General features: G+C 36.6%; 1 protein-coding gene across 3 annotated transcripts in view; it reads left to right on the forward strand.

Annotated features, from left to right (window-relative positions):
• Positions 1 to 16,829, forward strand: part of ABCC9 (ATP binding cassette subfamily C member 9) — a 142,306-nt gene extending 125,477 nt beyond the window's left edge. For 2 of the 3 annotated variants that reach the window (XM_003405689.3, XM_064284494.1), the window contains 9 exons: positions 2,061 to 2,162; positions 2,768 to 2,888; positions 4,271 to 4,401; positions 5,139 to 5,217; positions 7,074 to 7,182; positions 9,368 to 9,471; positions 11,625 to 11,758; positions 13,452 to 13,514; positions 16,594 to 16,829. In XM_003405689.3, the coding sequence (XP_003405737.1) occupies positions 2,061 to 2,162; positions 2,768 to 2,888; positions 4,271 to 4,401; positions 5,139 to 5,217; positions 7,074 to 7,182; positions 9,368 to 9,471; positions 11,625 to 11,758; positions 13,452 to 13,514; positions 16,594 to 16,731 (981 nt within the window). In that variant the 3' untranslated portion in view covers positions 16,732 to 16,829. Of the gene's footprint in view, positions 1 to 2,060; positions 2,163 to 2,767; positions 2,889 to 4,270; positions 4,402 to 5,138; positions 5,218 to 7,073; positions 7,183 to 9,367; positions 9,472 to 11,624; positions 11,759 to 13,451; positions 13,515 to 14,264; positions 15,435 to 16,593 lie in introns of those variants that run through there. The other variant, XM_003405688.4, reaches the window with a different exon arrangement.
• The last annotated feature ends 4,656 nt before the right edge of the window (positions 16,830 to 21,485 follow it).

Consider the following 21,485-nt stretch of genomic DNA (forward strand, 5'->3'; position numbering starts at 1 on the left):
AACTATGGATAACATTGCGAAGAATGGGAATTTGAGAACACTTAATTGTGCTCAAGAGGAACCTTTACATAGATCAAGAGGCAGTTGATACTGATTGGTTTAAAGTCAGGAAAAGTGTGCATCAGGGTTGTATTCTTTCACCATACCTATTTAATCTGTATGCTGAACAGATAATACGAGAAGTTGGACTATATGAAGAAGAACGGGGCATCAGGATTGGAGGAAGATTCATTAACAACCTGCATTATGCAGATGACACAACCTTGCTTACTGAAAGTGAAGAGGACTTGAAGCACTTACTGATGAAAAACAAAGACCACAGCCTTCAGTATGGATTACACCTCAACATAAAGAAAACAAAAATCCTCACAACTGGACCAGTGAGCAATATCATGATAAATGGAGAAAAGATTGAAGTTGTCAAGGATTTCATTTTACTTGGATCCACAATCAACAGCCATGGAAGCAGCAGTCAAGAAATCAAAAGATGCATTGCATTGGGCAAATCTGCTGCAAAGGACCTCTTCAAAGTGTTGAAGAGCAAAGATGTCACCCTGAGGCCTAAGGTGCACCTGACTGAAGCCATGGTATTTTCAATCACATCGTATGCATGTGAAAGCTGGACAATGAATAAGGAAGACTGAAGAAGAGTTGATGTCTTTGAATTGTGGTGTTGGGGAAGAATATTGAATATACCACGGACTGCCAGAAGAATGAACAAATCTGTCTTGGAAGAAGTAGGGCCAGAATGCTCCTTACAGGCAAGGATGGCGAGACTGCGTCTTGCATACTTTGGACATGTTGTCGGGAGGGATCAGTCTCTGGAGAAGGACATCATGCTTGGCAGAGTACAGGGTCAGCGGAAAAGAGGAAGACCCTCAATGAGGTGGATTGACAGTGGCTGCAACAATGAGCTCAAGCATAGCAAGAATTGTAAGGATGGCGCAGGACCGGGCAGTGTTTTGTTCTGTTGTGCATAGGGTCACTATGAGTCGGAACTGACTTGACGGCAGCTAACAACAACAACATGTTAAACACTCCATCGCTGTCGTTAAAATCTTATCACTGGTTTTTTAGTTGTTTAAGGAACCAGAGATGTATCTAGATAGAGAAGGTGATCAACGGTGGGATGAGACTTGAGATAATTCTAAAAGCACCTGTGCTTGAAATCCTTCCTGTTTCTGGAACATGTAATATGTCAGCATGAGAAGTTTTAAAATATATTTTTTGAATGACAAGACAGAGCAATAACCTCTAAGAATTCTGGGGAATAGAGAGGAAAGGGTGTTCAGAAATGGATGAGTGATCCCCAGATCTCAGCTAGAAAATGAACATATGTCCTGTACCTCTTATTTGAGTTTAAGCCTGGCCCTGATGAGTTTTTAAATTTTGGCAAGGGAGTTTATCATTGACTCAGAAATAATTCAGATACTCCAAGACTGACCTATGCTTTTAATTTATGAGCAAATGTAACCCGTATTCTTATTTACGTGAAATCTGCAGATTTAATGTCCCAGACTTTGAGTCCCAGATAGTTGACAAAAAGTTCAGCAGCTTCACTCCTTATGGATCCAAACCCCAACAAGTTAACCAGCAGCAGATTCCTACAAGAGCCTCTCTGTAGCACACAGGGCAGCTAATCACACCCAGACATAAGCACACAGGAAACTTAGCTAGAAAATCAGGTCTAAAAATAATTGCTTGTCTGGCCTGCACCGTGGGCAACACGATGCCATAGAAATAAAAGAAAACCCTCTGTCTGATCCTGGTTGGTCCGTAAATTTCAGCTTAACTTCTGGCAAGGCACTTAACCTCTCTGAATCCATATCATCATGTATATTTTTTTATAATAAGAGCGTTACGTCACGCTCCATTCCAGACCTAATATTGTGAGTTGTCATTCTTCAGTATCTTAGGTAGGCTTCCTTTGAAACTTTACAGGACCCACGTGGAATGGTGTACCTTCTCTTAGTGCCCACCTCTCTAAACTGATTGTGATCTTTTTTTTTTTAAGAACTTGGGAATAATTTTTTAAAACTTTTTCTTATGTTCCTTTTTAGGATTACCTTGGAGCTTGCATTGTCCTCACTGCGTCTATTGCATCCATTAGTGGCTCTTCCAATTCTGGATTGGTGGGCTTAGGCCTTCTGTACGCACTTACAGTAAGCATGGATGAAAGTCATCTTTTTCTGTGCAGTGTTGGAGGTGCTTTCTCTAGTTTTATCAACTCTTATCTATGAATGTTGGAAGAGAAGTTGGAAATTCATACTAAGATGACAATCTTGCAAATAACTGTAGATTCGGGCCTAAACCTAACAGTTTAGGACAGCTTGGATTTATTTCTGGTATTGTAAACCAATTTTTAAAAACTCCTCAAATTCCATGATCATAGCACTCCCCAAGCTATTTGGGATCCCCATTCTGAGTTGCTCACAATCCAGTTGGGGATGCAGAAATGAATGTGAATATAAATGAAAAGGCCGCAAACAGGGGTGCAGACAAGTATTCATTGTGCAGGGAGATCAGAGGACAGTTCACAAAACAGTGACATTTAAGGACCTTGGAAAAAGAGCAGAAGAGAAGATAAAGCCTTCTTTGCAGACTTTAGCCCATGGCATTCTCTCTGGTCTCTGATATCCTGCAGCACTTATGAACTGTACCACATGTTGTATGCTTACTCTCTGAGTCATCTCATCCAAAAATATCTAGTGATTACAAAAACTGGTACTTAATCTTAAATGTGTTCATTGTTTATCACCTGACACAGATAACCAATTATTTGAATTGGGTTGTGAGGAACTTGGCTGACCTGGAGGTCCAGATGGGTGCAGTGAAGAAAGTGAACAGTTTCTTGACTATGGAGTCTGAAAACTATGAAGGCACCATGGGTATTGCTCTGAATATAATTTTTTGCTTCATTTATATTTTTATTTTAAAACAAATATTATTTATGTGTCAGGGACCTTGTTGTTTTTGCTTTTGTTTTCTACTTCAATATACAGACAATCCCCTCTTCTCTTGTTTTGCTTGATTATGTACACCTGAAAAGGTATGACTAACAGGCCTGGTAAGTCTTAAATACAACCAGAGTCCAAAGAGATATTATTAAATAATACTAAAGACAATTATAAAAATATTTGAACTATATTGCATTCATTGCTTAACTAAACTCTGAACTATTTTATTTTCTTTCTCAAGACCCTATTAACTTAGATGCCAAGAAACTTGGATCTTAAGGTACTGAAGTTCTCAGCTTCGCTAGAAAGGAACTAGCAGAAAATTCATTACTGAGGACAGAATAATCTTTCTTAAATACAAAGCTCATGCTTAAAATGCATCACTTTGCCTAGACCCCTCTACAGCTCTCCAGTTCTTCAAGGACAAAACCTAAATAACCGAGCTAAGATGACTAGACCCTTCATTAGTCAGCCCTTGCCACCTACCTAGTCTCATCTCTCATCACCAACCCCCAGAACTTTTACTCTGGCCACACTAACATGCTTTCTTTTCAACACTGTTTCTGTCTCTCCATATATTTGAAACAAATTTCCCCATCTCTCACCCTTTAAGATTCATCTCAGTTCTTATGAGATTGCCTTTCAAGAGGCGTCATTTCCTCTTGAACCCAAACCAAACCCGTTGCCATCAAGTGGATTCTGCCTCATAGCAGCCTTTTAGGACAGAGTAGAACTGCCCCACAGGGTTTTCAAGGATCGGCTGGTGGATTGGAACTGCTGGCCTTTTTGGTTAGCAGCTGAGCTCTCCAGTGCATCACCAGGGTTCCTTCCTCTTGAAATCCTTCTGGAATTCTCAGATTAGCGCCATCTTGCTCACAGAGCACCTCAAGCTCACCTCCATCACGTGACTCTCTAGGGAGTCCTATAGATGCTGATTTAGGTATATGCTTCCCCCAGGATAGTGAGCTCCTTGAGGCGTGGCTTTCATCTCCCTGTTCCCAACACCTTGCACAACACCTCTCACATTTGAGGTTCTCAAATGTTTGATGACCAGCTAACTGAACAAATGAATTAATTAACAGATAAACAACCTATGTTCACCTTGAATAGAATTGATGGAACACAAAAGAGATATGACACTGGTTAATATTCATTAAAGGGGAGAAAAAACTATTTTAAAAGTTTGTAATCAAGAGGCTTTTACTTTGAATGTAATTTAAACTTTAAGTTTAAATTTTATAAATGATTTATATATGTATGTGTATACATGTGTCTAAGTATGTGTCTGTCTATTTCCGTACTCCACCTCTCAGATCCTTCGCAAGTTCCAGAACATTGGCCACAGGAAGGGGAGATCAGGATTCATGATCTGTGTGTCAGATATGAAAATAATTTGAAACCTGTCCTTAAACATGTCAAGGCTTACATCAAACCAGGGCAAAAGGTATGGGATTCATTATCGTTTGATTTTTTTCATACATAAAACCTCTGATGGAGTAATTCTGGTAACATCTAATCTATTCAAGACATCCTAGCCAGTATTCTCAATGGGCTCACGTTATATTCCCTATACTTCACTGGTCATATCAGCCACATATGAGACAAAAGGGAAAGTCAGGATCAGGGTAAAATATGTGTTCTCTAAGTCTTATTGTCATTCATTAGTCTTCCATAGGGATCAGAAAAGTCAATAACAGATGTCATTTTTTAAATTTCTGATTTCTAGCTCATCGCCATACCAGATATCTCCTTGGGAACCTTTCTATTTGTATTAGCTCTATTCCCAAAATGACTTATTTTAGTTGTTGTAAAAAGAACAAGTGTGCAGAAAAAATGGACTCATTCTATTTTTATCATAAAATTATTATTTCTAAGGTAAATTGTAGTAATTTATTACACTGACAACATACTAAATGCAAAAATTAAGCAATGAAAGAAAAACAACACAATAGCATGGGAACAAGAAGAGTGAAAATGGAATCAATGAAGTTTTAGTGAGGATATCATGTTTTTATCTTAATAATGGTCATTTATAAGGGCGAGCTGAGAAGAAAAGCTATCTCTGATGGTTATAACGTAACTATATAAATAGAATTGTGGTTTTATGACGGTGTCTTGTCTGAGTTAAAAACAGTTTTGCCCATTTTCTTTTCTTGATCTGAGCCCTTTTCTCTCTTTTAGGTGGGCATATGTGGCCGCACTGGCAGTGGGAAGTCATCATTATCTCTGGCTTTCTTCAGAATGGTTGATATATTTGATGGTGAGTTACTAACAGAATTTTTTATTGGCTGTGTTTTGCTTTCACTTAAAAAAACACAACACCAACTTACCTAATTCTGCATAAATAAAAAGCAAATATTTGCAAGGACTTTGTGTCCTACAACCTAGGCTTGAGGCAAGTATCCCAAATAAACAGCCCAAAAGTACAGACAGAATGTAGAATTGAGGGAATAAAATTCTGAGCCCTAAACTCAGCTCCAGAGATTGTTGCTAAAGAATACTAATAAAGTGATAAAATGAAAATAAGGCCACCTACTTTGAATAGCAGTAGATGGAAGTGGCACCTCAAGAAAAAGGAGCAGAGAGGAATTCCTCACTATCTTGCTTCCCTTCACTAAAAATACATCTGTTTCCATCAAAGGAACAATTGCAAAGAGATAGGTAATATGTAATTTTAATTTTAGTGCGTGACTCTTACTGTCGTCTTCTTAATAACATGGCATAAAGATGTTGAACATTTTGTGAGGAGGCAGCTTTTGATATAAAGTGCCAAGCACATGTTAACAATATGAAAAAATATTCATCCACAAAATTGTTAATAATATGATAGACACACAAAGATGTAGAAATAACTGAATCTTTGATCTAGAGAAATATGTCACATTATTTAGTCTATCAAGTGGCCTATAAATAGACCGGCACATGAGCCATCTTAAGTGGAAGGGAATCCAGCAACATGTTTGACCATCAGCTTATTATTATCTGTAATGGTTTCGACGATGATTATAGTACTTTGTGTTTTTATTGTACTTGACAGTTTGTATTATGTAATTTAATCTACACAAGAGCTCTGTGAAATAAAGTCAGTTTACGAACAACAATGTTGAGCTATGGTAATTGTAGTCCCTTGGGTGTTTTAGATACAGGTTAGCAGCTGGATCTTTCCATGTATTTAAAAATAATACAGAAATATTTTAAGGATTCTCACTGGGATTTGTGTTATAAAATGATTACATGATCCAAGCTGAATTGACTGACACTTTCCATTAAATATCTGTGGCTATGACTGATCATATTAGATTAGCCTGAACTTCATGTGTCCAGGAACATGTCTTCAGGTCCTGTGTGAACTATCAATGAATTATTATCTTTTTAATAACATTAGGCTATTAAAATTTTAATATATATTATTCCTGAAAGACACAGCTTAAATGAATCATTCTTGCTTACCTTAATCTAAATCTCGCTGGTAAAATGGACTGTACCTGCCATTCCAAACCTAGAACATTCATTTCACAGGGCAATATTGTCCTTGCACAAAAGTGGTATGGAAAAGTGAGTCTATCAAGCTTGGGAAAGGACATCAAGATTGGATAAGCCTATAAGTCTGCATACAGTATGGAGAAAATTTTATATCTATTTCTCAGAATTTTGTATTTTTAGTACACTGTATTATTCAATCAAGACAGCAGTGAATAAGACAGTCAAAAATCCCTGTCTTCAAGGAGTTTATATGCTTGGGGAGAAAAACAATAAAAAAGATAAGTAAATATGTGTAGAATATCAGATGTGATAAGCCCTCTGAAGAATAATAAGGCAGGGGAGGAGAATAAAGGAATGCTAGAAGGAAGAGGATTCACTAAGGGAAAAATTTTACTTGTAGTTTATATGAGCTACATAAATTGAATAAAAACTGAAAATGTTTTTGGGAGAAAATACATAAGAAAGACGAACTATCACAAAAATGTGTATTTTTCTTAGAGATGTGTAATGATAATTAAATGGAAATCTTCAGAATCCTAACTCTGAACTAGAGAAGTACTTTCAATTTGTAAACAAATATTATATTACTTGTGGCTTTACTTCATGCCTGTAATTTTTCTTTCCCTTCAACAGGAAAGATTGTCATTGATGGAATAGACATTTCTAAACTACCACTGCACACACTACGTTCTAGACTTTCAATCATTCTGCAGGATCCAATACTATTCAGTGGTTCTATTAGGTAGGTGACATATTCAGGAAAAATATGTATGTCTTACCCTTTGACTCAGGAGGGTTTTATTCAGACAGTCATTTTCCAGGTACGTGTGAAATGACACTATCAAGACAATAAGATCAAATATTCTATCCCACCATTTGGTTTGGGAAACCCCATGTAACTATGTGCCTCTATAGAAGTCAGTCCCTTATGTCTCCAGGAGCTCTTGGCTTTCAGTTTGATTGTACAAAAGCCACTTTTTTCTCTGTGCTTAGAGGCAGAGGTTCTGGGCAGACATTTCTGAGGAGTCCCACTCTACATCTATCCTGCTAAACTCTAAAGTGTGTGGCCTGGCCTCCTCAGATATCCTGAGCTTGGCCTCCTCAGATATCCTGAGCTTGATTACCATATTTTTTTTCTATGTTTGTTTACCAACCATGCCCTCCCCCTTTGAGGTATTTTCATAAGGGCAGCTTTTGCCAATTTTTTTTTTACATGTTGCTGTGAAAAAAATTACCATAGCATGCTTACGAAAGTACCCTAGGGGGAACACAGTTAGCAAACAAAAGTAGAAGGCCGTGTTATTTGTGTGAAAACAGGGTAATTAACCTTTAACCATTCCCACCCCAGCCCCTGTCCCTCTCAACTTTTCTTTCAGTCAAACTGACTTTTAAGAAACTGCTACAATCTTCTTTCTGCATAGTTCATGTTTTATTTAAAAAAAAAAAAAAAAAGCGTAGGTATCTACTATCTTATTAAAAAAAAAGAAGCCTGTTGCCATCGAGTCGATTCCAACTCACAGGGAACCTATATGTCAGAGTAGAACTGCCCCATAGGGCTTCCTAGGCTGTAATCTTTATGGAAGCAGATAACCAGATCTTTTCTTCTGCAGAGCAGCTGGTGGGTTCAAACTGCAGAGCTTTCAACTGGCAGCCACACTGCACCACTAAAAAAAAAAAACTTTTGCCGTCCAGTCAACTCCGACTCAAAGCGACCCTATAGGACAGAGTAGAACTGCCCCCATAGGGTTTCCAAGGAGTGGCTATTGGATTTGAACTGCTGACCTTGGTTAGCAGCCCAATGCTTAACCACTGTGCCACCAAGATCTTTACTATCTCATAGATGCTCTACATATATTGTCTTATTAAATAATCACAGTATTACTCTAGGAAACGTATTACTAACCTCATTTTACAGGCGAGAATATTGAAACTGAGAGAAGCCAAGTTCATACACCTAGTAAGTGGTAGAACTGTGATTCCACCGAAGTTTGTCTGACTCCAAAGTCCCCTGTGGCATCATCCACCAGATCATGCCTCTCATTTATTCACCCTTTGTTCTCTCTTGCTCTACTCCTCTATCAGCTTAATTACAAAGTATTTGCTACCCTCTTTTACGAATTACTCTTATCTTGAAGAGGAAATGTATGTAAGATTGCTCAATGTTCAGCTGTCAAATTAAAAATTTTGTGTATATCAAATTATTTAGTAATAACATAGTAAATTTATGTCTCTGAGGTTTTATGAATACTACTATTGCGTTTTGGTAAAGCACAGCTCATCTAAAATAGCAATATATGTTCCCATATAGATGTATGTATTTAGCACCAGTTCTGGAGAAATACTTTGCTAATTGACTCTGTAGCACCTAACAACAACAACAATCAGGTTACATCTCTGTACGGCACAAGTGGTATGCAACAGCTGCTAAGCTAAAGATTAGTGGTTCGAGCCTACCCAGTGGCTCCATGGACGAAAGGCCTGGTGAACTGCTTCTATAAACCTTAGAGCCAAGAAGATCCCATGGAGCAGTTTACCTCTGTAACACATGGTGTCACCTTGGATTGGAATTGACTCGATGGCAAGGGTTTTGTTTGGTTTTAATCAGGTTACACTAATGGTAATACAAAGTGGATGAATCCAAGAAATGAATTTATCTTAGCGTATCATGTATATAAACTTACCTACCTTGTCATCTGTAAGCATTTTTTGATAAATCAGTGCTGATTGTAAGGTCATTACGGTCATTCATTCATTCATCAAGCATGAATCGAACGCCTGCTCTACCTTGAGCACTGTTCTAGGTGCTGGGGATACAGCAGTAATGAAAACAAATGGAACTTACATGTTAGGGAAATAAAAACAGTGAGCAAATACATACAGAAAAATTTCTTTATTTTTATGTAGTGATTTTTTTTTTTTCTCTGCAGATTTAACTTAGATCCAGAGTGCAAATGCACTGATGACAGACTCTGGGAAGCTTTAGAAATTGCTCAGCTGAAGAATTTGGTCAAATCGCTACCGGGAGGTCTAGGTAATAGTTCATTAAAAATATGATTATTTTTTATATATGCAATTAATCCTATGAATCTCTGTCTACGTTTTATGCTAGGATCATACAGTTCTAGTATTAAATCCCCTTATATTTAAAATAATCCTCTGAAGGTCGTTAGGGCATTTCAGTAGTTAATGCTTTTGCGTGTGGTGAGGAGAATGAGCCTTCTAACACTGTTCTATGTGAGCACTCCAAAATATTACAGTTAGTACATTTATCCCTTTGACCTTGTCACAGGTCATTTTAATCAGGATATTTTATATTGGCCATACTTGCTCTTGTGATCTGCATGATCTCTCTCCCTCTGTAAGTAGATAAGCAGAGGATTGTAAGGCTGTTAGGTTCAAAGAGTACCTGGAACTGTGTAGGAGCAGAAGCTTCTCCATCCTGGCAGCCATTTTGTTCACAGACAGGAGGCATCTTCTTTTTATTTGTATAGTATAATGTTCATCTTGTTTGAAGACATTATTTTCTATTAGTAGAAAATAATGTTTTGGCTATTTGTGTAATGGATTAAACATGTACTCAAACAATTATTGACATAAATTCAATCCCAGAAGCAGTACAATTTTTGACAAATAAATGATGGACTGAAAGAACAACAACATGAACACAATGAAAAAACAGAGTTTGTGATGTAGTCCTTAATTCATAAAAATTAACATCTATATTTTTGGACTTAATTTTACTTCCTTAAAATCTGACTTTATTTTTAAAAGAAATATGAAAGATAATAGTTTGTTCATATTCTGATTTTAATGCATAATACATAGTGGCTAAATTGCTGATATTGTTTAGCATCTAGTTAAAAAAACAGCTTACAAAATAAACTGTTTATTAGTTTATTTTGAAAGGGGGTCTACTAAAAACAATACTATTTATGATTTTAATAAAGTCCCATGGAGAAGGCATTCCCCAAATAGAAATTGAGAGAGCTTATCTTTAGGGATTATTTGCAATGAAATTACCCTTGCCAGTGTCACGTTGTGGGAGCAATTCCAGAATTCTGGGTGAACTTTCTCATATTTTTTGATGACTCTCTGGAAAGCCCAGCAAGTCTACTTGAGAAATGGGTAGATGCTCCTAGGTCTTTTTTCCCTTGGCACTAAGAAACCCCCCATTAATAGTTGGAAAGACAGCCAATTGTATCTTTGTAGTCTTCCTCACCACTAGCATGTGAACTGTCTGCACCTGTTTTGAATTACACACGTAGTGTTTAGGTTATGGTACAGTGCGAACAAGAGTGGATGTTTTTGCTATGTGACTGATTGAACATTGTGTGTGCTCGTCGTCTTAATAGAGATCACACCAACTGCTTGATGAATATCTGGTTCAGGCCACCTTTGTGATGAATATTCATTACCCCAGCATCCTTCTTACTTATTATGTGAGTAAATGCATAGCCTACAAAGATTGGAAATTTTAAGAAATGATTTGATGCAGTGAGAATATAATCAATGGAAATTTCCTTCAGGACTCTACTAAAAAAGCGCTTGAATTGAAAAAGAGATATTTTGGAAACAGAATTTATCTTAAACTTGCAATAGTATACCTTATGAAATATAGATGGAATACAGAAAAAGAAAGGATAATGAGGCTATAGCATTCGTTTAGCCATTCAACAATGTTTTGTTCTCCTACTATGCCAGATACAATAGTAAATGCTGGGGATATGTTGAATAAAAAAAAACTGAACCCTTAGACTTGGAAGTTACAGTCTAGCGGGATGTTATATTGGAATGAGAACTGGAATTGAAGTTGAGGATGTTCTGTTTCTTGTAAAACACTACTGCAAATTAGCTATGCGTCATTGGGCAAGCCACTTCACCTCTCTGGGCCCTAGAGGACTATATTATATAATCTCCCAGGTGCCTCCCAGTCCTCAAACTATGTAACAAAATTGTATATCCTATTATAAGGATGTAATTCAACATCTGTTGTTAAAATTATGACAGTCCAGATCGTCTTCACTTTCCCAGAGTTCCTCTTCTCTTTTCCAGTATGAAATCTTTGCATCAGCACAAAGTGATATCCAGCACGCTGTTACAGGACATAACGTGTTTTTTACTTTGTTCAAGGAAAACGTTAGCAGAATTTTTTTAGTGGAATCCTTGCTTCTTTCTCTGATTTAGATGCAGTTGTTACTGAAGGTGGAGAGAATTTTAGCGTTGGACAGAGACAGCTGTTTTGCCTTGCTAGGGCCTTTGTCCGCAAGAGCAGCATTCTTATCATGGATGAAGCAACAGCTTCCATCGACATGGCCACCGTGAGTGCATTAGGAAAACTTTTTAAATTGACAAATTGCAGAAATTCACATGGAAATTGTTTCTTTTTTCCTGATTGGGTTATGCCCTCAGTACTGTTGTTTCAAGTGTCTTCTCATTGTCTCCTTGAACGCTGGATGATGGCTCACTGAGAATCACAGTAAATGAGACAGGACACCTGACTTGAAGGTGTAACTATTACTAATGAACATAAAATAAATTTGCTATTATTTTTTGTAAATTCTCAAAATGGTATAAGATCCCAAAGCTTACTTGATGAGAGTACTGTACCGGAATTCATGTATTATGCCATAAAAAAAATAAAAAAAAAAAAATAGAAGCTGTAAAGTATCTAAGTCTATACTTAATAGAATCTATTGATAACCAACATTGCTTTTTATTTCTAAAGTAGTTTGCAGGAGAAGGATTCACTAGAATTAATAATAACCATCTCAATATGTTCCTGGTAACAAATCAGAAACTTTGCCTTTTGAAAGAAATTACTTATAAGGGTCAAATATGTCCATGAAAGATCTGTCCAAAAGGCTGTGATTTGAGGGGAAAATGTCACATTAAATCATTAATTGCTATGAGCTACCAATTAATATGCCTCTTTTAAAAGTTATCTGGACATTAAAAGCTTGACATCACAAAGGACAAAACCAAAAAACTCCTTACAACTTCATTTTATTTTCTCGCACCACACTTTTGAATGGTCAAAATTGCCCCAAAAGTGAAACGGTTTCAAGACCTTTAAGAGCCAATTTGACATCTTTTCTATTAAGACTAATCAATTAAAATAACTATACTGAGTCTTCTCAAAGTTAACGTAATTAAAAAACAATAAAAATTATCTCTCATAAAGCCATTCCACTAATTAAGCCTAAATCAACCCAAAACCCAAAGTCATTGCTGTCGAGTTGATTCCAACTCGTAGTGACCCTATAGAACAGAGTAGAACTGCCCCATAGGTTTCCAAGGAGCAGCTGATGGATTTAAACTGCTGACTTTTTGTTAGCAGCCAAGCTCTTAACCACTGTACCACCAGGGTTCCTTATTTAGCCCAATGACATCAAAATCAGTATTAATGACTAAGGTTTTACAATATTGGGGTTATTATAAGGACATTATAAGGAGAGAGGGAGAATTAAATGGCAATAAATCACTTGATCGGAAGAAAGAACTCCTTCCCATTAAGCTTAGGTAATCAAGCATTCTTCCAGGAGAAGTGCGATTTTTACCCATGAATATCTTTAAAATTATAATGACAGCAAAGCTTCATAGTGAGAATAAAAATGGTTCTTGCCTTGATTGTTCTTTAATGGGTCAAAATCGAGATTTATGGCATGGATTTCATTTTTTTTTTTTTCTTACTTAGAGATTAACACCATTTTAGGGTTTTGTTAGTTCTGAATTCATGCTGTTTGTGATATAACACAAGCGAGTGTATTGATGCACCACACGGCTCCATATATATATGTTAATGTGATTTCATTTTTCACTTTGTTTCCTGGCAGTGAGTCTGTCACGCTTTCCTGGTTGATCCCTTAGTTTTATTTGCATTTTGAAAACATCTACAGACTCAGAAATTCTCCAAGGGACCAGGCACCGTGGAGCATTGTTCTCAGGGACAGAATATTATGTCAAGAGAACAGAGTCCAGGAAAATTCAGAAGTTTTTTTTTTTTTTTGGCAGGAAAACATTTTGCAGAAAGTGGTAATGACGGCCTTTGCAGACCGCACAGTTGTTACAATAGCTGTAAGTATGAGAGACAGAGCTGATTTATTTTTCTTTGGGTTTTGTTCCAAGATTCAGTAATATTTATAATTGAGCAGTTAAAATATGCTTATTTTTTTTTATGTTGAATTATGTATTTCTCTGTCAGTGTTTCTGTGCCTGTGTAAAAAAAAAAAAAGCTGTGTTTTGAGAACCTTTACATTGTTCTATCCAAACTATCTTCTCTCGCTACCTCCCCTAAGTTACAAAGATGGGACCTCTGAGATCTAAGGATTCTAGCAGGTCATGACCTGTGATTTTTCACCTGCTACAGATCTCCCATGAAATAATTCTCTTTTCAACAACTGCTTCAATTGCTTTCCCAGGAGTATTACCCGATGGTCTGATGAGCAGTTTCAGAAGCAAAATTCCTAAATTTGTTTGCCAATTCTGCTACTGTTTACTCTTAATCTCTCTATTGATATTCACTTATCTGTTTTTTTTTTTTTTAAAAAAGGCACTGAGGAACCTCACAGCAGTGTCGAATACATTTGGTTTAGAAGGCAACAGTCAAATTGAAGAATTGTTTAAATTGTTATAATTCACATTAGAGCTTACTTAAAATAAGCTGTGGTTTTCTCTCTCTTCCCCTTTGTGAATGGATGTACACAATTCTTGGTCACGTTTAGGCTTACTGCTTAACAAAAACTATTTTTTAATGAGTCACTTGGACATTTTTCCTCTTGCTGATTCTTCTTTCTCTTCTTCTTTCCGTTTTTCTTTTCTCTCCAGCATCGCGTCTCTTCTATTTTGGATGCGGGCCTTGTTTTAGTCTTTTCTGAGGGTATTTTAGTGGAGTGTGATACTGTTGCAAACTTACTCGCCCACAAGAATGGCCTCTTTACCACTTTGGTGATGACGAACAAGTAGACCACCATGATCTACTCTGCCAAGTATCTCATTCTCTGGTAGTTATCTTTAGTGGCCTCCTCTCAGGAATGCGAAGCTAATACTGGGATTAAAAGGGTGGCTTTGGGTGAAGGAACTCACCACAGAGTACTATCACACAAATTAGTTCAACAAGGTGCTTGGGTTACATTCAGTACCCAATGAGGCACATGCGAATGTTTTCCAAGGTATGAATGCAAGAGAAAGTAATTGTGAGAGCCTGCAAACCTGATTGCCTACTCTAAGGAACAATGCCACAATTACTTGAGGATGTTTTTTAGGTATCTTTAAATGCCTTACCAGCCTTGAAGACTGCATTGCTTAATTAAAAAAAAGAAAAAAAGACTTAAGTTTAACTGCTGAGTAATGGGAGTTGTGTGTGGAGTGCTTGCTTGGTATTCCCTTTTCTGTGAATGATGAGTGGGAGAAAGAGCACCCATCGAAGTACAGCTTTTTCAGAGTGGGACAAAATACTTCCCCATTAGACCCACCTGCTGCACACTGTGCCTAAGTAAAGAAAAACCCATTTCCTCCCAGTTTCTCAGTGAGTGCCCTGGTTCCTTCTGCCCTGGGGGAGAGCTTGAGCAATGCAATCACACGGAAATGTTGATGATTTCATAGGTGAGAGAATTGGCTAACTTGAAAAATAGTTCTTTAACATATTCAAAAATTTTCACACTGGAGTAGATAGGGAGATATTTTGGGGGAGACGTCACCTTTCTGTTTCCCCTAAATTAAAAAAAAAAAAAAAAAACATTAAAAAGGCAGACCCTTAATTACTAAAATTCTTGTCTTCTCCACTCTGCATGAAGCATTCCATTGTTGTGCAGTCCTATTTAGTCTACACTTGGGAGATTAAAAAATTACTTGAGCATAATTTGCACTTTTAACCAAAAAATAACACTCTCTTACCAGATTTGTGTTATGCCTTCACTGAATACTTCATAAATTTACGTATCTTTACCCAATCTTCGTTTCAAGACCATGGGTTTGGTTTTTTTAGTTAGTGTCAAAGTTGCCACCAAGATACCTGGAATTCTTCCCCGAGGACACATATTCTATGGGATGAGGAATCACCTTGGGGTGCTCTTAACAGGCTCATAAGAGAGAGAACACTCACCACACTTGGTAGACTCCCTGTAGAATGATTTTCAGCTGTATTAAGAGAACCTTTTTCCTCTGCCTGAAAATTGTTCTGTTAATTTCACACTGAAAATTGTGAAAGTCTAAAAAAGATAAACTTTCTTGAGCTTCTAACAAGAAGCCCTCAAGCACCAAAACCGTCAATGACATTTATGTATGAGAGTGATTTATTTTTCTCTGTTGACTAGATTAATTTCTCTGGAGCATTTTGAAAATTTCATCAATGCTATTACAATTGACACTGTATTTCATCAAGAAAAAGCTAATTTGGATTAATGGAATAAATTAATTAATGTTCTGATGATTACCAAGTATGTATATGAAGCACTTGATGTGTAGCATACGATTAATAAGTGACTGCCTTTATGATTATTAATTACTAATATGAGAGCCTCTCTTCAAAGGGCGCTATGTAGAAAAGAGAATGAGTGAGTGGTAGTGATCTCTAGTGACTAAGGGATCTCTCATGGCTAAGGGATGACTAAGCATGTTTAAAACACTCAATAACCCATTGTAAGGTTGCATGCCAGAATGGACTTCCTCATATCGTCTTTTCCCAGAATTCAACCACTTTCCAGGGGTCTTCAAATTGTATGATATTCCATGAATTTAGTTGACGCTACATGACAGATAGTTGTAGTTGAGACTGAAGTATAGCCAAACTGGCTCATGATGACTCCTCTTATCATTGAATTATTTCACAAACATTTATTAGCCTACTTATGTTAATAAACAGACTACTTATGCTTATAAGTAGGTTCCATGAAAACAATGAAACTGATACAGTAGCAACACTCAAGTTCATACAACCCATATAAGACATAGTCATGCATGGCAGTATTTAAAAGTATGTTTTTTTTATGTAGATTATACTTCAGATAAATTTTTTAAAAAAGTCTGTGATTCCTGCATATCCTGACGTCCCAAGAAGAATAAGTATTCCTGAATAATCTATGAAATGTGCATATCACATTGCTTTGACTTGTGCCCTGAAGTTTGTAACAAATACATATATTCTTTTCACTCACAGCATCGGGTTCACACTATTCTGACAGCAGACCTGGTTATTGTGATGAAGCGAGGAAACATTTTAGAGTATGACACTCCAGAAAGCCTCTTGGCACAGGAAGATGGAGTATTTGCTTCTTTTGTCCGTGCAGACATGTGAAGGGGCATCTTAAAATGACATGTGTATTTAAAATAACGCAGTCCTAACACACTCTTTTAACATACTTTAATGAAATATTGGTGTGGCCTTTTCGAAGTGGCACCTTAAATTTTTATAGATTTTTGTAAAGCTTATTATGTTGTGGAGTTTTATAATTAGTAACAATGTAATTTTACCAATGAATGTTATATTTCCTATGCACAAGTTAACATTTTTTTTAAATACTTTTCTTAGATATTACTGCTTGATGTGTTTATCACTGATGTTTCTCTGATGATTTGCAGATTGTATTAAAAGATGTAAGCCCATGTAAGCTACTTTAAGTGGTAAACCAACAGCTTACGCTTTCTCATAACTTTAAGTCTGGTAAATATGTCTCAGGCAAAGAAGTTGAATATTCAGTATTATTAGACTTTTATTTGTAAGGATGTATTTTCCCAGTTGTTATTGGGGGGAGAATAGAGGAAGGATGAGTTTTCTAATTAGTTAGAAATGAAACACTCAAGTTCATCACTTACTGTATGAGAATCTTTTCTTGTTCATTAATATTAGCAATGTCACAGTTTCTCTTAGCAGTCTCTTGTTTCCCTCTAAATTGTTTCCTGTAACCAAGGAATTATCACATTTATGGTTCTATAAAGCTAAACCCTTCACTAGAAAGATCTTAAAAAAGAGTTTGGATGTTTGAAAAATTATACTCAAGCTTCCATTTTTCCTTAGCTTAGTAAATAAATAGAGAGTTCTGAAGATATCTGGTATAATGTGCCTTTTTCCATACTGAAGTTCAAACAGTGACTAGGTTCAATCCTACAGCAGTAGGTCAACTAAGCTCTCTATATTTTTCCATCAGCAGCTGTGGTTGTGATCCTGAACCCTGAAGTGCCACATTATTCAACTTTCAAAGAAGTGCAGACAGGTGTCTGCTTCTAGGTGGAAGAGTTTACCTCTTCTAGACATTTATGTCCAGGAATGTCTCACATGTGTCCATTTGTTCCTGCTCTACTTTAAATGTGCATACAAAGAGTGCATCAAAAATTGATGGAATATCAGTGTTATGTTTTGTTTAAGTGTACATTAATAAATTCAAAAATAGTAAAAGTTACCTTCACTGGCATGCTAGCCACCAAAGCTTTCTAGTCTATCTGTGCCCATCAAGTACGAATATCATTGATTTTCATATGAAGACCCTTAGGCATTGTAAGATTATGAAGACTCGTGATTGATGAAAAAAGAAAAATACGCTTCCTCCCTACAGTTGTTGTCTTCAGTTTATTGTATTGTGTATTCCTTCTTGGAAAAGATGCTACACTTGTGTTGGGTTCTACAATCTAGAATACATGACTCTGCTTTCATCTAAATGTAGACTCTTGATGTTTATAAAATACAAGTTCCACAAGGATGGGCAAAGAGGCTCTGTGTTATTTAGCATAAATTGTCACCCTTTGTTGTATATATAAATCTTCATATATATAAATAAGAAAATAATCCTCTTATTGTCTCCTGAAAGCTAAACATGACAGAATCAATAACCATTAATTCAGCCTTGCAAATATTTTCTAAAAATTCAACTAGTTCCCTAAAACAATACTGTTGTATAAATGTTTTTTAGGGCTGAATTTGCATAATACTTGTTACCAGGTTATGCTTCACGCTCACGGAGAAATGGGGATTTTCCCATAGGTCTGATTCCTTATAGTATTTGAAACTAATACTGCTATGCAACCAGTGTCAACAGAGCTATGTCTAATAACAGACGACTGCATTTACGAGTCTTGCGCCCAGCTAATCAATGGTCCCCTCATAACTTTTAGTGACTCAAGTTGAGTAAATACCTAATCGTTCACAAAACTACACTGACTAAATAAAGTCAGGAATTTTATTGATTGGTCATTTATTATGTTATATGTATTATTTATTGACTATAGAAATGATTTGTTTTGAAAGAATTTTTTTTCTAAATAGGTACATGTCTATAAAAGAAAGTTGGCTTAACCAAATCAGTTACTCCCCTTTTTAATTCTTTAATATTTGCAAAAAGCAATAAATCCATAAAACTTTGTATTAAAATCACAAGGTTACTGATGTAATACAGAAAACATTTCTTTTAAAGGATTGTGGATCCTCTACTCTTAAACTGCTACTTATGATCCATTTTAAAGTTTATGTAGCTCTACATTAGACATCAGAAGCCCCTTCTGAGTAACTGATACTTGAGATCTGGGACCATGTCTTGCTTGTCTTTGTACCCTTGGCACTTAGTACAAGGGCCTGGCCCATAGTAGGCCCTACTAATTATAGTCCGTTGAACCACTGGTTAACTTTCCGTCTAGCCGTGTACCTGTAACTATGGGTTAGTCTCTTCACATTTTCGTGTTCTGTTTATTCTACTGTGGGTATACATATTGGCTTGCTATTATATAATAAATTGTTCTTTCTGTTTGCTTAATTTAAGGGGGTGATTATTCCTTCTCTTATAATACCATTATGTATCAACCAGAGCTGATCAATAGACGTAAATCAATAGCAGTTGCCGAGACCATACCTGATCCAGCTTTGATGATTTTGTTTCACATTTGCCAGAGTCAGGAGCTTCATTAGCTTAATATATGGACTGTGGGGAAGTTTCCACTAAGTTTTATTACATTTCTAATTAAATACCTGGATATCTGGACTCTTTCCCAAGGTTTATTGATCAATTCTTAGGATTTTCTTCCAATGTATCTTTCATCACTTATTGTGTAACACATTCTTTGGTTAGTATTTGTAGTTCTCTGATTTATAGTCTTATGATAATTCCCTTATTGGCCCGTTATCAAAGATTAATTCCGATCTTCTCACCTTAGTCTTTTGGCATAAGAAAAAGCAGCCAAGGAGATGTATCCTGCAACGGACATTTAGTTGTTTTTCTATAGTAACTGCACATCATTTCCATGAGGTTTTCTCAAGCATTAATAAGATTCACTGGATCAAATGCCAGTGAAAGGGCCTAGGAATCTGTATTTCTAACAGATACTTCTGGATGACACTCATAATCAGGCAAGTTTGGAAATCACTGATCTCCTCAGTCATCACCCTAGTTTCTCTCAGCTATGCACAACATGGGACATCCTGGTGGTGTAGTGGTTAAGTGCTACAGCTGCTAACCAAAAGGTCAGCAGTTTGAACCCACCAGGCACTTCTTGGAACCTCTATGGGGCAGTTCTACTCTGCCCTATAGGGTCTCTATGAGTTGAACTCAACGGCAGTGAGTTTTGGATGCACAACACGTAGCCAAAAATACTGATGGCGATTTTCACATGTGTCCTGTTTTTGCTAGCATTACCTTATCCTGAATTGCTGAAACAAGCCCCTCAAGTATCATTGAATGAGCTGCCTTGGCACCATCATAAAGGAAATAGAGTTTAGTAAACTGAATTTTAGCTAGGAAGATATCGACAAGGATTTTGAGTGCTATTTTCTTTTGTTTTTTCATTTAATCAGTGATAAGTGTAGATAAAACTCTCTCACAAAGATGCAAAGCTTTCCTTCCACCTCTAAACAAGCAGTTGAATCATTTGCACATTTTCTGCTGAATTTTAGTTCACGTTTTGAAACGTTGCAAGTATCTTAATTTGACCACTGTAGGTAGGTTTCACTATTGATATTTCACAATGTGGAAAGAAGTGAATTATCTGTGATGCTTATTCCCCTCTCCACCTTCACATTTTTTCTGAGTGTGTCGTCATTGATGATATGTGTAGGTTGATATATCCGTTCTACATATCTAGTACATGGGATTTAAATCATTTCTTTTTTCTACAGGCAGTAACAAATTGCCCTGTCATTCAAATGCTTGTCACGAACAACCCATTGCTAAAATAACAAAGATCAAGGAAGCTATGCCTGGCTAAATAAACTAATTGATTCTAATGAGAATGTAATCTGTGACCTCAGTGTCACCAACCAACACAAATTATCTCTAATTATACAATACACATTAAGGACAAAGAGCTTTGTTTTCAGACCGTTATTTTATTACTTAATCTGCCTACTGCATAAAATAAGTAATTTGTTCAATTTTGCAACACTGTGTGATGATACTTTTTTCCCATTATCCTCTGTCTATGAACATTATTGGTTATTATTAAGCAAAAGACTATTGGCTTTTATATTATCAAAGCTTCATAGATTTAGGCCAGCCCTTCCATATCTAGGTATTTTCACTTTGAATCATGGTAGGTGGACCTTGTTCCAACACTAGATTAAAAAAATAATAATAATTTTAAAAATTATTTGTCTCTTTCAGGCACCCAAAATTTTCATTCATCCTTTGAGCTTAGGCATAAACAGAAGCTCCAGCTGTTTGAATCCATTAGATTATACTGCTAACCTTCTTTCACAGGCCGTAATCTGTCCTCCAATCAGTCAGGATACATGTGCATACACACACATACACACAAGCATACATTCAAATTTTATCTTCACTTGCTGTCTTAAATAAGTGAATAAGTGCATTTAAGTGGAGCCCTGGTCATGCAGTGGTTAAGGGCTGAGCTACTGACCAAAAGGTTGTCAGTTCAAATCCATCAGATTGCTCCTTGGAAACCCTATGGAGTTCTACTCTAACCTACAGAGTCACTATGAGTCAGAATCGCCTCAACAGCAACTGGTTTGGTTTTTGATTTCTTGTGTGGCACAAATGGTGAAGAGCTGGACTACAAACTGAAAGATTGGCAGTTCGAACCCACCCAGAGGCACCTTGGAAGACAGGCTTG

Source organism: Loxodonta africana, chromosome 4 (genome assembly GCF_030014295.1).
Source record: "Loxodonta africana isolate mLoxAfr1 chromosome 4, mLoxAfr1.hap2, whole genome shotgun sequence".
In the NCBI taxonomy this organism is placed as follows: Eukaryota; Metazoa; Chordata; class Mammalia; order Proboscidea; family Elephantidae; genus Loxodonta; species Loxodonta africana.